Source organism: Podarcis cretensis (genome assembly GCF_951804945.1).
Source record: "Podarcis cretensis genome assembly, chromosome: 1".
Taxonomy (NCBI): Eukaryota; Metazoa; Chordata; class Lepidosauria; order Squamata; family Lacertidae; genus Podarcis; species Podarcis cretensis.
The window spans coordinates 16,154,786-16,172,405 of record NC_137170.1 but is presented as its reverse complement, the minus strand read 5'-3'; the positions used below and the strand labels follow the sequence as shown (position 1 = coordinate 16,172,405).

Here is a 17,620-nt window from a genome sequence, read left to right as displayed (position 1 = left end):
TACTCCTTAGCCTTTTCATCTCCCAAAGATATCCCACAAGGTGGTAGTGGTTTAGGATCAGAGTTTTCCTTCTCTTAGATGGGCTAACTTCCAAGGTTGACAAGCCCCACCTGCCCCTCACTTCCCTCTACAGCATGTGCAGAAAATAATAATAATAATAATAATAATAATAATAATAATAATAATAATAATATATTATTTATACCCCAGCCATCTGGCTGGGTTTCCCCAGCTACCCAGGGAGGCTTCCAACAGAATATTAAAATACAATAATCTATTAAACATTAAAAGCTTCCCTAAACAGGGCTGCCTTCAGATGTCTTCTAAAAGTCTGGTGGTTGTTTTTCTCTTTGACATCTGGTGGGAGGGTGTTCCACAGGGTGGGTTCCACCACCAAGAAGGCCCTCTGCCTAGTTCCCTGTAACTTGACTTCTCGCAGCGAGGGAACCGCCAGAAGGCCCTCGGCGCTGGACCTCAGTGTCCAGGAAGAACGATGGGGGTGGAGACGCTCCTTCAGGTATAGTGGGCCGAGGCCAGTATAACTGCCTTCTAAACTGTTGGGCCTGCTGTTGGTCTCGTCTGCTCAATCCTGAGAAGTCTGTCTTCACATGCAGGGGAAGTCACTGATGGTTTGAGACCCATCAGCTACCCTCACCTGGTTTAGCCAGCCAGTCAAACTGGTCCCAGGGTGTGACCGCTGTCACATGCTGACAGCTTCTAGGAGCCACAGGTGAAAGCTAGATGCATGCTGGAGACCAAAGATGGAGAAGCTACCCCAGAAGGAGCACAATATGTCCCCTTAACGGAGGCCCTACCTCCCCTAACACCCCATACACCCCAAATTTTATTTTCTGATATTTAATGCCCCGCTGCGTCACTTGGTGGGACCCTCTCTGTGTTTTACAAATGCAATGAGATATGTAAAAGCCCTGTTAAACAGCTATAGTTTACAAGGTCCTCTTGGAAGAAGGAGATATTATTCAAGGAATCCAAATGCAGATGTTTTAGGCCACAACTCCCATCAGTTCCACTCCCATACAATAGAAATGCAGCACATTTTGGCATAGTGGAAAAGGCTATGACCAGGTGGTCTGTCACCTGCCCTGGTGCTAATGGCTAGTGGGTCACTTCAAGGCCCATCTGCTCTTAAGGGTTCTCGGCCTTTCAAGAGGTCTTGGGCCAGACAGCCCATCAACTAGAGAATGGTCCTCTGCAAAGTAGGGCACATTCCTCCCCCAGCAGTTCATCTGCCCATGTTGTCTCACCCTCCCATCATGTGCAGCTACACCAGAGATCACATCAGAGATAAACAGTGCTGCTTTTGTTGCTTTGTAAAGGACGATTTAAAAAACCGTACTGCCAGCTGCTTAGCAAAGGCAGTGGTGTGCTGGTGTGCATGAAAGGAGGAGGGTATATGGGTTTTTTTCCCCTTTTTTTATTTGCTTCTGAGCAGCAGAAAATTTGGGCATATAAATATAGGGTATTTCTGCTCCAAACCCTTCCTTCCTGAGTTTGATCAATACATCATTTAGCAGCAGTGCTCCCAGCAAAATGAACATCAATTCCACGATTGGCAGCGGCCCAGTGTTGAGAAGATTGCTCCATCAGGTTGCGTAAGAGTAAATGACAGCCAAAAACTGGCTTGGGCTGCCTAATGGTCTATATTTTCAGATGTGCTTTTTTTTGTGGCACTGCAAAGAAGAAGAAAAATTCAGAGGCTTTCAAAGAGAGGCCAAGCCAGGCCAAGCCAAATGAAGGTGCTGCAGAAAGAATGTAGTTGGTCAAGGGAGCCGTGGACTCAAAAACAGTTGAAATCCTCTGGCATATTGAGTACAGATGCATGTTGAATGCAAAGTCAAACAGCACCAGGAGGGGGTCTGGTTGGCGAAGACTGCTGCAGAGCATGAATAAATGAATGAAATATATGGATACAGTGGTACCTCGGGTTAAGTACTTAATTTGTTCCGGAGGTCTGTTCTTAACCTGAAACTGTTCTTAACCTGAAGCACCACTTTAGCTAATGGGGCCTCCTGCTGCCACCGTGCCGCCGGAGCACGATTTCTGTTCTTATCCTGAAGCAAAGTTCTTAACCTGAAGCACTAATTTCTGGCTTAGCGGGGTGTGTAACCTGAAGCGTATGTAACCTGAAGCGTATGTAACCCGAGGTACCACTGTATATACATGCATAGCTATGATACTGATTTCAATCCTGACCTATGTTCCTCATAAGCAGTGCTGTTTCTTTCCTGCTGCAGTCCAGCTTCTGACAAAAACTACATTATTTGCCTTGCAGTCAACTCTGGTGGAATTCGACATAATTATTCATGCAGTTATCGTTACGCTATTCGACACCATCCATTTCAGCGCAAAGGAAACACAATGCAAATTGGACAGGCGACGGGGCAGTGAGTAAGCAATTACGTATCCTCTGTGGACTGAAAACAACAACAGCAATTATTGATCGTAGTTGCTGGATTGATTTCTGTTCTGGACATGGGAGGAGTAAGTGAACACCAGCAGTTTCCACTCCTGTTTCCGCTGAAATTCTACAACATGTCTTCCTGGAAGGGTCCGTTTCTCAAGTGACCGTTCACACTCAGGCACAGACACAGAGTTGCAGAATTCAAACACCTCATTTCTGTTAATGGCATGGAATATAAAGTATGTAGCTAGAAGCAGACACTTCTCAGCAGCCAGCTCTTGGCTGGCAATAAATTAACCACAGTTGTCTTTTCTGGCACTCAGTCCTGGTGGCTCAAAGGGCAGCAAATTGCCACCTGCTCCTCCGGGTCCAGGCACTTTGCTCCTGATGCCGAGCACATGGCTTCTGTGGAATCCCATGACTGACACACCCCGTCAAAGAATTCTGAGCTCTCAGAGAAGGCAGGAGTGTTTCTAGGAAGAAGGCCATCTCATCGCTTCCAGATCTCAAGTGACACCAGAATTTCCTCAGCCTGGCCCTGCTGGTTCTTCGGTCATTTATTGCGCCACCACGGTCTGCAACACATTCCCTGGTCATTTTTATGGAATCTGGCAGGTTGTGCCTGTTTTGCTCATTCAGTAAAAGCCATTAAGCTTCATCATTACTGGGATTTTTTATCTGTTTATTAATGCCTTTCAGTGCGCCCAGCCTCAGCCATGTTTGTGGGGGGGGGGGGGTGGCTGGCTGGCGTCACATAGCTGTGCTACTGGGATTCTAATGGGAATGCCATTAGAGCCATCAGCCACATTCCTGCTAGTGGAAGATTGAAACCTGCCCAAGTGCATTTGCAGAGGTGTACATATCACAGCTCCTGTTTTTACATATCTGAATTCTCTCTTTCTCCTCCAGCCTGCATTGACCTGCAACAATAAGCCAGGCTTTCCGCCATACGGTGGTTTACTGTGAATGAGCGCATTGCTGGTGCTCTTGCTTTGTTCCTTCAATGTTGTTGTTGTTGATGATTGAATTTATATACCCAGAGGTCTCAGGGCAATTCACATGTTGTGAGCAGGGAAAGCAAGCCAGATCCGCACAGCCAGAAGCAAGCCAGGCAGATGCAGGTCAGAGCGAAGAAGCAGAGGCAGTTGCCAGAGAAGTTTACTATTCGAGGAAACGAACGTGCAACCCAGCAACCCTTCCCAGTAGCCCCTATGGGGGGACTTGCCAGTTGCCTTCCACACTTTCTAAGACTCCTCCTCTCCTGGATGTTTCCCAAGCAGTCTCAAACTGTTTCTGGGCACTTCTGGTCTCTGTTCTGCTCCTCATTATTCTATGTGTTCTTGGAGACCCTGGGAAAGAGGGAGCTTGTCACAACAGGAGAGGCAGATGTCCTGGGATTCTGTTTCAGTCTTGAAGTCTGAACAGTGATAGCTGTGGTGTGCTGGGCTCCTTGGAAACGTGATCTCTCTTGGTGAATAGGAGGTGCTGCTGGTCTCCTCCCAGGGAGGAGAAGAAGAAGAAGAAGAAGAAGAAGAAGAAGAAGAAGAAGAAGAAGAAGAAGAAGAATAGTAGTAGTAGTAGTAGTTTGGATTTGATATCCCGCTTTATCACTACCCTAAGGAGTCTCAAAGCGGCTAACATTCTCCTTTCCCTTCCTCCCCCACAACAAACACTCTGTGAGGTGAGTGGGGCTGAGAGACTTCAAAGAAGTGTGACTAGCCCAAGGTCACCCAGCAGCTGCATGCGGAGGAGCAGGGAAGCAAACCTGGTTCACCAGATTACGAGTCCACCGCTCTTAACCACTACACCATAGGAAATGGATGGGGCTGCCCTCTGGCGTCTCCTAGGCTCTGCACCCACGTGGCATGATTCAGAGTAACAGCCTTTGATTCCCACTCCAATCCCCAGGTGAGGTTGATTTGACTCCCCCTGTGTTCCCAATGTAGATCTTCACTCCCTCCTCCTTTCCGATGTATTTATTCTCCTCTTCCTCCTGATGTAGACCTTCACTCGCTCCTTCTTCTCTGGCCAAAGGAGGCGCCATTTTGTGGTTTGCCTCAGGTGCCGAAATGTCTTGGGCCAGCCTTGGAGGCAGAGCATAGCCACCATCGCTAGTGGCAGAAGGGCTTTGCATTGACTGCCAAAGGGAGAATTGAGAGAATTCTGTCATTCTTAAAAAAATATGGAGATCCCTAAAAATAGCACATTCATCCTGGGTAGAACATTCAGCGTGTGCAATAAAACTATCTATATGTTTAAAGTAAACACACTGAATATTTATATGCAGCAATTATGACTATTCATATCTGCTGCATTGCAATTAACTCCAATTAATAATATTCATTAGTGTTCTTCCAAGGCTGTAATTCATGATTTTAAAATAGAGATGCATCTGCAGAATCTTGCAGTGGAATAGAGCATTTTCCTTGGCTATCCACTTCTACTTGCACAGTGTAAATTCAGAATGCTTGTGAATTTGATGGGTCTACTCTTGGGAGACCAGTGAGGAAAGGAACTGGACACAGCAGGAAGGGGGAAGTTTCCTGGCCTCTTCAGCGGGCTGCCTCATCTCTGTCTCCTGGCCCCTCTCTTCTTCTGCCTCTGAGTCTGAACTGTCCTCTATGTTGGGAATCTGAATACGTGCAGCTACGCACACAGAGTCAATTAGGGTTTGGCCGACAGCCAAGGCAATGTGAAGGAGTAAGTCTGCCTGGTGATGCAGAGGCATGGAGACAGCTCCATGATTGGTCAAGCTCTCTCACGGCAATAATGATTAATGGCCTACTAACTGGAATGTGTTAGTATGAGGTTGAGTTCAGGAGTTGAGAGTTGTGTGAGAGAGAGCTAGTCAAGGATCCGTGTTCTGTTCTGTTCCTGTAAATAAAGGTAAAGGTAAAGGTACCCCTGCCCGTAAGGGCCAGTCGTGACCGACTCTAGGGTTGCGCGCTCATCTCGCTCAAGAGGCCGGAAGCCGGCGCCATCCAAAGACACTTCCGGGTCACGTGGCCAGCGTGACGAAGCTGCAACTGGTGAGCCAGCACCAGTGCCGCACACGGAAACGCCGTTTACCTTCCCGCTATAAAGCGGTACCTATTTATCTGCTTGCACTTAGGGGTGCTTTCAAACTGCTAGGTGGGCAGGAGCTGGGACCGAATGACGGCAGCTCACCCCGCCACGGGGATTCGAACCGCCGACCTTACGATCAGCAAGTCCTAGGCACTGAGGTTTTACCCACAGCGCCACCCGCGTCCCGTTCCTGTAAATAGTCCACTGTATATAATAAACACCTAACTACAAGTTCCTGGTTCCTGCTTCGTCCATCCTATCTGCAGCCAAGTTGCCAGTTGCTTTCGTGAACTCTGCATTTGCTCAGCTAGGGCTGGCTAAGGTCCTGCAACTATTCAGAAAGTTGTGAAACACCAATATGTTTTGCCAATACTCTACCCCAGCCTCTCCCTGCTCACTAAACCCTGTTGCCTCTTCAGCTTCCATCACCTCTTTCTCCCAGTCCACTCCCTCTTCTCCCTCAGACCACTCATTGTTGTCCCACCACCAGTGCCCTGGCTCTGAGCCCTCTTCCCTTGCTGGTTCCCCAGCTGGTGCCTGCCACCACTCCTCTGCATCCAGCCAGTCCATGACAGTCATCTGTGCAGGGATCTTTTGCCCAATGTGGGGCTTGAAGCCACAACCCTGAGATTAAGAGCCCCATGCTCTACTAGACAAACCTAGACAGCATCTTAAAAAGCAGAGACATCACCTTGCCAACAAAGGTCCGTGTGATGGCCTGGGATTCAGATTCAGATGCTGAACCTGAGGGATCCCAGCCTGCACAGGATTTCCCGCCTCCAGAACCAGCTGAGCCGGGGCTGGGGCTTGAGCCTGAAGGGTCCTCACCTGTGCTGGATCCTCAGGTGCAGGCACCAGCTGAGTCTGCTCTGGCTCCTGAGGCGATGGAGGACCCATTGCCTTCAGGTGCTCCACTCTCAGCCCCATCAGGGGAAGCTGAGGTTGCCTCTGGGTCCAGTAACCCTCCAGCCTCTCCTGAGCTGCAGAGGCTCAGGGCAGAGAGGCAGAGGGAACTAAGTTCCCACAGGAGGAGTGCTCGCCTCCAGGCCAGGAAAGGCAAGTCACCTGAGGATTGGGGCCACCCTATGCCTCAGGGCATATAAAAGTCAGCCAGCCCCAGTCTTGGAGCAATGTTGGTGGTTTTTCAGCCCCTGCCCAGCACCCAGCTTCAACTTTTACAGACTGCCTTCATATTGCTTCATCGACCACAGACTGGACTTGGACCTTGCCTCTTGATTAACTCCCAGGACTAGCACTGTCCGTATAGTTAAAGCTATGGTTTTCCCAGTAGTGATGTATGGAAGTGAGAGCTGGACCATAAAGAAGGCTGATCGCCGAAGAATTGATGCTTTTGAATTATGGTGCTGGAGGAGACTTTTGAGAGTCCCATGGACTGCAAGAAAATCAAACCTATCCATTCTTCAGGAAATCAGCCCTGAGTGCTCACTGGAAGGACAGATCGTGAAGCTGAGGCTCCAATACTTTGGCCACCTCATGAGAAGAGAAGACTCCCTGGAAAAGACCCTGATGCTGGGAAAGATGGAGGGCACAAGGAGAAGGGGATGACAGAGGACGAGATGGTTAGACAGTGTTCTCGAAGCTACCAGCATGAGTTTGACCAAACTGTGGGAGGCAGTAGAAGACAGGAGTGCCTGGCGTGCTCTGTTCCATGGGGCCACGAAGAGTCGGACACAACTAAACGACTAAACAACAAAAACATGCTCTACTATATATGAAACAGCTGTACATATATGTATTGATGGTTGATGTTCTCATTGTTCAATTCCTGTGAGGTGTTACGTAGGAAGCAATTCGTAAATGAAATAAATTAAGATGTTGCAGTATAAAGAGTAGCTGCAAGAAATGTTTTCAGGGCACACAGGTCCCCGCTGATGAACGAAGACACTACAGCTTTTGAACCTTTCTCCCTATCTTGCTCAACTCCCACCTCCCTGCAGAAATCCAAAATAGTGCCCCTGGGCCACTTTATGTCTTGCTTGCTTCGGAACCTGCTGTCTCCTTATGCCTCTCCAGACAGTTCTGTTCTCTGCAAGAACAGGCTCCCTGCAGCCTGTGGGGTGAGCCCCCTTTCTGGAGCTGTAAAGAACCCAGCAAAGTCTCTCCTTGCCTCTGATCCGTGGAGCTCCTGCTATAAATCACAGGAAGGCAGATTTTTCCTGAAATGCTGGGTCAGTGTTACGGTGTCCTGCGCAGAGATTTATGAGCGCTGCCACGGTCACAGCTATGGACAGCCAACAGAAGGATGCTGACAGCTCAGGGTATCTTAAGACTTCTCAGGAGGACAGAGCAGAATGCATTGCTGCAGTGATTGAAAAACAGCTTAGATAAATTGGATAAAGTTAAGGCTTGGGTCCAGCGCTTGATTTTGGGCTCTGTCATGCTCAGCCAGGTTCTAAGCCCTATGGCAAGCAGCTGGGTCTGGGAGTTACAGTTTTATTCAATTTAAAAATAAAAGAAAAGAAAAGAAAAGAAAAGAAAAGAAATAAAATAAATAAAATAAAATAAAATAAAATAAAATAAAATAAAATAACAATTCCCATACTGTCTTGGAGTAAAGATGGGAATCGGGAGCTGGCTGGCAGGTCAAATCCTTACCTCCACCCTCCAGGGGCCATCTTTGGCAAGTGGGAGGAGCCTCTCACCTGCCAATCACCTGACGTCATTTGGAGATGCTGTTTGCAATCAATGCTACTTGGTAAGGAAGTAAAATTAAGCATGGAAATTGCATATGGAGTCCTCTGGACTTGAAGAGGATGTCACCAGGAATGTCTCGTCTGTGGAAGTCCACAAGCTTGTGTCAGAAAGGAGCAAGAGGCAATGAAGAGAGATGAACAATTTCAGTTTCTTATGGCGTATGCATTTGGGATGGTTACAGTAGCAGAAGAACAATAGACCTAAGTTTTTATTTTATTTAAGAAAGCTATTGCTTTCTTATGTGCAGTTTATGGACAGTTAAGTCCAATGAACTGGCGGTGAAAAAAGACTGTCACTCCACATGCTTTGAGGAAAGAGGTTTTATAAGGACATATGAAATGTTGTGAACTGGCCAAACAGACTGTGTGGTAAAGGTGTAAATCATAAAGAACTGATCTCAATGCCTTTGCTGGAAGAACCTCTTAAGAGGTTTGCAGTTAATATATGAGAATATAATGGACGTTTCTTGGTTGCGGTTGTGTACTGTCAGAAAGTTCTTGCTGATGTTGAATCGGAATCTCATTTCTTGTAACTTGAAGCCATTGATTCGAGTCCCACCCTCCAGAGCAGGAAAAAACAAGCTTTCTCCCTCTTCCATGTGGCTGCCCTTGAGATATTTGGCTATCCTCTCTCCTCTCAGTCCTCCTATTTCCCATGCTGAGCATACCCAGCTTCTTCAGTCCTTCCTCAGAAGGCTTGGTTTCCAGGCCCTTGACCATCTTGGTCACCCTCCTCTGCGCACGTTCCAGGGTGAATATCAGGATGGGGTACCAACTTAGGGCACTCTGGATATTGGTGAACTCTTAACTCCTACCATGAAAAGCAATGACAAACCTAGACAGCATATTAAAAAGCAGAGACATCACCTTGCCAACAAATGTCCGTATAGTTAAAGCTATGGTTTCCCCAGTAGTGATGTATGGAAGTGAGAGCTGGACCATAAAGAAGGCTGATCGCCGAAGAATGGATGCTTCTGAATTATGGTGCTGGAGGAGACTCTTGAGAGTCCCATGAACTGCAAGAAGATCAAACCTCTCCATTCTGAAGGAAATCAGCCCTGAGTGCTCACTGGAAGGACAGATCGTGAAGCTGAGGCTCCAGTACTTTGGCCACCTCATGAGAAGAGAAGACTCCCTGGAAAAGACCCTGATGTTGGGAAAGATGGAGGGCACAAGGAGAAGGGGACGACAGAGGACGAGATGGTTGGACAGTGTTCTCGAAGCTACCAGCATGAGTTTGACCAAACTGCGGGAGGCAGTGGAGGACAGGAGTGCCTGGCGTGCTCTGGTCCATGGGGTCACGAAGAGTCGGACACGAATGAACGACTAAACAACAACAACAGCTCCCACCATCCCAGACCATTGGCCATGCTGGCTCGGGCTGATGGGAGTTGGGGTCCACCGATTTCTGTCGGGCTACAAGTTCTCCATCTCTGACATTCATCACACAGCAAGGATTAAACGTAACCAGAGGAAAGGAGATGCAACGGGGAGCTCAATTGCTTTGCTGCTTTCCCAGCTGCAGGCTGCTGTGTCCGCTATGCTGCTGTTCTAGACGGTTATTAGCAACACACCGTTTCCACTAGCGCAATTGTTGCGTTGGATTTCTCTGTTGCACAACATTAAAACACACGTGCCGGCTAGTGCCAGAGCCCACGAGTGCAGCTTATGGCCTCAGCACCCCTTTCCTTTCTTCCCTTTGATCATGCCCAATTTCCCCTATGTACGAAAAAGGTGTACGGTTTTTCTGAATTGGTAGCCAGAAGACACAGGCCCAGCCTCTTTATCCTTAAATTACCTTTTTTCCTCCCCCAGCTGGAAAGGGAAATTGCGCCTCATTCTAGACAGTACAGATAGCTCTGACCAACTGCTGCCACCTGCAGGTGAGCGCTGGCGAAGGCAGCTGGAAACAGACCGAAAGTAATTAACTGGGTAACAGCAGAATCTACATTTCTTCTTCTTTTCCTTCCCCAGTTTTAATCCCAGAGATGTGGTCCAGGGCAAAGAGACATGCTGGAAGCTTCTATATTAAGAGTCCCACATTCCCCCAAGAGGCACCTTAATCAGTGCCAGGCTAGCTAAATGGCTCTTGCTCTCGCTTTATGGCGGGAGAAGGGAACTCGGGGCCCAATCAGCGCCGTCACAGAGGCTTGATTGCAAATGAGCTCTTTGCAGCACTCCCAAGTGCTTCCAGCATTGCAGAACAGCATGCTCTGATGATGCAGTCTGTGACAGGAGAGCAGGACAGCTCTGGCACGACTGCAGGCGGAGCGAAGCAGAGAGAGCTCTTGGCTCGGAGGAACCAAATTAAAACGACTGCATAGCAGGAGGTATCTGATGGAAAGGCCTCAGCTTTAAGAACTTAATTCTTCCCTGCCCTTTTCCCATCAGCTTTTTTCTGGTGTGGTGTCCTGGATACTTTGGAAACTGGGAAGACTTGGGCTTGAACCCTCCAAGACCTGTGGGTCAGCCTCTCTCTCTCTCTCTCTGATTAGCCTGTTGCCACATTGGGTTGTTATGCAAGGACAAAGTGGGCTCCCTTCGCTCCCCAATTTATGCTGCCCTGCCAAATGTGCTCAATATACAAGCCAACTTTCACCATTCAGATGTTTGGGACTCCAGTTCCCATGGTCAGTAGGCAGCCATGATGGGAGTCATCATCCAGAGACGAGAGCCAGTGTGGTGTAGTGGTTAAGAGTGGTAGACTCGTAATCTGGTGAACCGGGTTCGCTTCCTCGCTCCTCCACATGCAGCTGCTGGGTGACCTTAGGCCAGTCACACTTCTTTGAAGTCTCTCAGCCCCACTCACCTCACAGAGTGTTTGTTGTGGGGGAGAAAGGGAAAGCAGAATGTTATCCGCTTTGAGACTCCTTCGGGTAATGATAAAGCGGGATATCAAATCCAAACTCCACATCCAATGACATCTGACACAAACTATTGCAAACTTTGTGGTAAAAGTAGCCGCCTCGGCCCCTGTGGAGAATTCGAAAATCCATATTAGGTTATTAGGTCAACTAAAATGTCCCCAAACAGTGTGCAAGCTTTTGCCATCTAGAATACAAAAGTTGGTGTGCTGTTTTGTGACACTTTTGGCTGGCCTAATCAAGGTCTTGCCCTATTATGGGTTTTGAAATTTTACAGTGCAGTTGTGGTAGCACTGAGTCTGACCTTTGGAGAAATACTGCCTTGATTCAGACATCGTGCCAAATCACAGTTTGGTGCCACATGAATGATCCTGGGCCTCAGTGACCCAGTCCAGTTCTGTCTAGAAGCTGCCTTCCACCAAAGCAGATAGCTTTTCTATCTAGTTGGGGATTGTCTACCCCAGGGGCCAGCAAACTTTTTCAGCAGGGGGCCTGTCCACTGTCCCTCAGACCTGGGGGTGGGGGGGGCTGGACTATATTTTGAAAAATATATATGAATCAATTCCTATGCCCCACAAATAACCCAGAGATGCATTTTAAATAAAAGCACACATTCTACTCATGTAAAAACACCAGGCAGGCCCCACAAATAACCCAGAGATGCATTTTAAATAAAAGCACACATTCTACTCATGTAAAAACACACTGATTCCTGGACCATCCGTGGGCCAGATTTAGAAGGCAATTGGGCCAGATCCGGCCCCCAGGCCTTAGGCTGCCTATCCATGGTCTAACCTGACAGGCAGGGATCCTCCAGGGTCTTAGGCAAATGGTTTTTCTACCACCTGCTATCTTATTCTTTGAACTGGAGATGCTAAGCCTTGAACTTCTGCATGCACTGGACAGTGCTTCATCACTGAGCTGGTTTGCAAAGCAATAGCAACCTGCCCTTTGCTCCCTAACAGAAAGGAGAGAATCTCAGCACAACAGGAAAGGAGAGAACATGAGACAGGTGAGGAGGGAGCACTGCCCTACTGCTTTCTCCTGGGAAAAGCTGTTCTTTACTGCTGAATCGCAGGAAACGTCCACCGGGTTTTCTGCAAATTGATGGTTGCTCCGGTTTAGCAGTAAAGAGTATGTTTTCCTGGGGAATGCAGCAGGTCAAAAGAAAATCCTCTTGGACCCATGTCTAGAAAGCACAGAACCAGCAGAAAACCTCTTGGACCCATGTTTTCTAAGCATGGGGTAAGCAGAAGAGTGGATGTGCACTCTGACACCCAGACAGCAAAAGTCAACATCATATTTGTGCAAACTTTGAGTCCTCTGGCTTGGTGTGGGACTCTACTGCACTTCAGACTATCTGGGCTGCCTTTGGGAATGAATCAATCCATGAATCTATGGGTTGCACCCAATGGAGTGCCAAGTTGAAGTCACTTAGTGGTACATGAAATGTTTTGCTCCAGGGAACGTTATTGCACAAGAGAAGTGCAAGCAGGTTAACTTTGCTGTGCAATTTGTTGTTGTTTAGTTGTTTAGTCGTGTATGACTCTTAGTGACCCCATGGACCAGAGAACGCCAGGCACTCCTGTCTTCCACTGCCTCCCACAGTTTGGTCAAACTCATGCTGGTAGCTTCGAGAACACTGTCCACCCATCTCGTCCTCTGTCGTCCCCTTCTCCTTGTGCCCTCCATCTTTCCCAACATCAGGGTCTTTTCCAGAGAGTCTTCTCTTCTCATGAGGTGGCCAAAGTATTGGAGCCTCAGCTTCAGGATCTGTCCTTCCAATGAGCACTCAGGGCTGATTTCCTTCAGAATGGAGAGGTTTGATCTTCTTGCAGTCCATGGGACTCTCAAGAGTCTCCTCCAGCACCATAATTCAAAAGCATCAATTCTTCGGCAATCGGCCTTAGAGAGCGCAATCAGTTGCCTAATAGTTTTCTGCTAACGCAGCGGCTGTGTTGGATTCCTTCATTGTACAATAAGCAAATTCTCCCATCCACTAACCCAATAGCCCTTGGGCTAGCGGACAGAGGATTCTAGGTACAGCCCTATATTATTAAAGCTCAACGTGTGTGGAAAGGATTTATGGAGAGGACCCGTGTAAGAATGTTGTTAACGTTGCTCATTTATGAGGCTGGCTCAGACAGAACAGAGCCCCAAGATGCAACCTTTCTTCCTTTTGTTTGTTTTTTCAGTACATCCCACTGGATGGAGAATTCATCCTGGCCCCCAGTGCTGGGTTTGCAGCCTTCGACAGCAGTTTTGATCCAGGTTGTGAGACAGGTATTGTGCTCGACCTACCATTCATTAATCATGCAAATTAAGCGCAGAGAGAATATGCCTTCGTTACGCTGCTGCTCACGAGTCATTCTCCCAGTCATAATTAACTTTCCCCTGGAGCCCCCTCCCCCAAAGTTTCGAAACTAGTCAGAGCTTTCCTTTTCACAATTGGGGGTGGGGGGTAAGAGAGAGAGAGAGGAGGAGGAGGAGGAGGTGGAGGAAATGGTAAGCATTGGTTGCAAGCGTTCCTCCAGGACTGTCTCCGTAGAGGTTCCCACTGAAATGAGTTGTTTTGCTCTTGCCAGAGAGCTGCATTCATTTCGGTGTGGCTTACATGGGGGAATATTCCCAGTGGGATCACGCTCATTGTTTGCCTTTCCATTGCATCTAGTACAAGCATAGTGAGACTGAAATCTACATTCTCTGGATTCAAGAGAACAACAAAAAGGATGCATTGGGCTTAACTTAATCTGGAGCCAAGTCTTGGAACCTATGGGTGGTACCCAACTAAATAACCGAGCAAGCAAACAACTTCCGCTTGTGCAATGGGACTTCCCCCGCCTCTCTTCCCTCTGCTCATCTCCCACACTGTCCAAAGGACTAGCACAACCGAACACTATTTTGGATGCAGTTCATTTTTTTGTGGATACAGGCGACTCCTTATTTCCCCGGGGGTTACGTTCCGAGGCACCGCGTGTTGTTTACGTGAAATTGCATATATTGGGAACACCATCGGAAAAGCCTGGAAACCTTTGGAAAACCCTTTAAAAAACCAGCAGCACTTACCAGATGCCAAACTAGGCCTCAGCGGTCAGTGCAAGGGCTCCTGGTATTGCACTTGCAAAGACTTGTGGGCTTGCCAGGTGCTGCTTTTGTGCTCCTTTTCATCCTTTTCGGTCTCTTCAAGGGCCACTTTTGCTATTTTTATTTTAAGTTTTCCCTTCTTATACAGTAGTTCTGTTTGGCTTCCCACCCAGCATTCCATGACAGTTCTTTTCAGATTGTGATTGGCTGCATATACACCAGTTCATTCACCTTATTTTCCACACACTCGTATCTTTAATATTGTCAGCTGTTGGCCACAAAGTTCCCCTTACCTGGAATTTATATTTTAGGTCGAATTTTTGTAAATATTCCCCCAAGTTGTTCCCACTCACTCCTCATCTGTTTATCATCTTGATTTCTTATTTTAGATGTCATACTGGCTAGTTCTGCATATTGTTAATTTATACGGTCATTGTTCCTTCCCTGGGATCTCTCTCTGTTTCCAGCATCTTGCATATACTATCCTTGCTGCTGTTGTTACATATAGAAACAAGTTGTGGGCTTTCTTTGGTAATTCGTTCCCAATTACACCTAGAAGAAATGCTTCCAGCTGATTGGGGAAAGTAAATTTTAATTTAACTCATTGCACACCATCTCCCAGAACTCCTTTGTCCATTTGCATTTCCACCATAAATGAATAAGCGAACCGGACATTTCCAGCACAATTTTGAACCTCTTTTGTACATTTTGGCCAATTTTTTGACCAATCTATATTGCGTTTTGTTGTTGTTGCATATTTTCTCTTATTTGGTAACATGCCAAGAAGTTCCTTGTTGAGTTCCATAATTTTCCCCACTCAGCAATTCCAGTATTACGCCCAATATCCACAACCCATTTTGTCAGTTTTTAAATGCGCTTCTGGGTGTGGCGCAATGCGCCTGTGCATGATTGCACATCTACTAGATGCACATAAATGTGGAGTTGCCTGTACTAAAATGTCAGTGCTTATGTTGATGACTCCCTCCTGCTAGGTATGTTTGAACTTATGTCAGTAGATGCCTCATAGCCAGTGCCATATTTACGCATAAGCTAAACAAGTTATAGCTTAGGGCCCCACTCTCTTGTGGGTCCCCCCCAAAAAAAATTCCGGGTTAGCGCCATCGGCGAATGGCGGAGTTCCTCCGATCGGAGGAACAGGCTCCGTGGAAATTGGGTCTTCCTGCCGCGGCGAAGGCAGGGACCCGCTAGAAATCTCAGGTGGAGGAAGCCTGGGAATGTGGGGTTCGGCAGAGCACCAGGAGCGCCTCCCCTACTCGCGGGGAACCCCATTTTGGGGCTCCGGAGTGAAGTGGGGTGAGCAGCGCGGTGCTGCGAACTGATTGCTATTTTCACGGAGGGGAGCCGCATTGCCATCGTCGGAGAGCGCTAACTTTTTCCTGTTGACAATTGGGCTCTAAACAAGTACCCGTGAGTAGAAACAGAAAATTGGATCAAGAAATATCCTAATTTGGCATCGAAGTGGGAAGGTTCAAAACAGGAAGTCCGCCTTCCGCTTTTTGTAAATAGACTGAAGCAAAGGCCTTTGCAAGCTAATAGCCTGGAGGATTGTTGTAAAGGTCGAAATTTTCTTCATTTATAACCACTAAAATCCCCAACTGGACTGTTTAAGTCTGCAGGAGAGGGAGTAAAGAAAAATAAGTTTCCACCGTCTCTAGCCTGGGAACGGGGGTCAGAGACAGAAATTGATTCAGACGTCCATTGACTGTGAATGGAACATTTTGACAGATAGCTAAAAAGAGAAACAAATTGATTCCAATGTTGCCTTTTGCATTCTAAAGAAACAAAATATTTGAAAATTGAAAGTAACTTTTCTTTTGTTGGATATGCTTAAAAAGATGGTTACAAATAGAAACTGTCTCCTCTAGAGGGAGCTTGTCAAATTGTTGCTCTGCAGTTTACTTGGGACTTCAGAGCTGCGAGATTAAGATCGTGGAAGCAGACAGTGACCTTGAATAAAAATGTGCTTGGAGGAAGTTTTGGTGCTTGCTTTCTGCAAGACGAGTGCTTTGTTGGAGCAGCTGCACGAGAAGATGGATTTGATGAATGAGAAGTTGGATTTGATGACTGTTGTAGTCAGGGAATGTGAACAAATAGGGAATATTGATGCAGAAATTATACAGAGACCAACTTAGGAAACTGGTTTGACTGTGCAAATGCAGGGGCAGATGATAATGAAAGAGGTTGTGATGGTACCACAAGCAATAAAAATGGAGAGACCTGAGGCCCTGCAGGAGCATAAGCCGTTGTTTAGGAAGATTGAATTTGGAATGGGCTGGTGGGAGTCTGGAGCTGAGGAGGCTTTTAAACTTGGAGGGACTTTGAAATATGCTGTTAAACACTTTCTGGATTGTATTGATGACTGTGGGGAATGGGTTGGTTTGATGAGGGGAGATGGAGATAATTATGGGCTGAAATCCCCCAGAGACCTACTCCTCAATGAGTATAAACAACAAGAAGAAGATTTGCAGAAGGGGCATGGAAGAGATTTAAGAGCCTCGGACGTAAGACTACCAGGTTGATGGACTAAGTGAAATGGACAGTAAGGACTGACATAACCCGAGACCAGGAAAGAGGGACGTTGGATGAAAATTGGAAAGTCTATAAAGAAAAATTTTTAATTTGGGGAATTAGTGTAAAATTAATGAATATTAGGGAAAATGTTGGAATGAAACTGTCTGGCTTTAGTAGAAATGATATAAAGAGTTATGTGTTGGAATGAAGATATGTGGTTTTAGTAGTAATGTTATAAAGGAGTATTTAAAGATGGATTATTAACAGATGAGAATATAAAGTTATAATATATTAAGATAAATTAGTAAGATAAAAGTAAAAATGGAAAGGATTTGCTGAAATAACTAATTGAACTAGAATACAAAAAAGGGAGGTGCGAGGAGGTCAGGGAAACAAGCAAATGAAAGTTAAGGCATTGAAAGGTTGACTTGTTTTTAATTGTTTTTACTTTTTTGTACTTTGTATTTTTTTTTTACTTTTTCTGTTCTTATTCTTGTAACTTTTCTTTTGAAACTTTAATAAATATTATTATAAAAAAAATTAAAGGAAAAAACTGGATGTACATTTCCAAAATATAAGATAAAAAACAAACAAAATCTACATACAACAACAGTGTTTTGTGTAGGCTCCTATGATGTAAGTAAAGGGCCCTGCCTGCTAGCCTGCTCCCTAAAATATCACTGCTTTGCTCATTTCTATATATAGGGTGCCTGCATTCTGCATGGACTGGCTGCATGGCAATATATGCAAATGGTTTTAGATACCTATTAGGTCCATAAATTACCATATAGCATATATTCAACACAAAAAACGGTGACAATTTGTTGTTGACAAAGGACAGCTGGACATATAAAGGGCCCCATTACCTTCAGTAGCTTAGAGCAGCCTTTCTCAACCTGTGGGTCCCCAGATGTTGTTGAACTACAGCTCCCATCACC

General features: G+C 46.5%; 1 protein-coding gene across 4 annotated transcripts in view; it reads left to right on the top strand.

Annotated features, from left to right (window-relative positions):
• The window catches only part of AMN (amnion associated transmembrane protein), an 85,513-nt gene that overhangs the window by 33,988 nt on the left and 33,905 nt on the right, over positions 1-17,620 (top strand). For all 4 annotated transcript variants that reach the window (XM_079948111.1, XM_079948113.1, XM_079948112.1 and 1 more), the window contains exon 4: positions 13,262-13,349. In XM_079948111.1, coding sequence (XP_079804237.1) covers positions 13,262-13,349 — 88 coding nt within the window. The remainder of the gene's footprint in view (positions 1-13,261; positions 13,350-17,620) is intronic.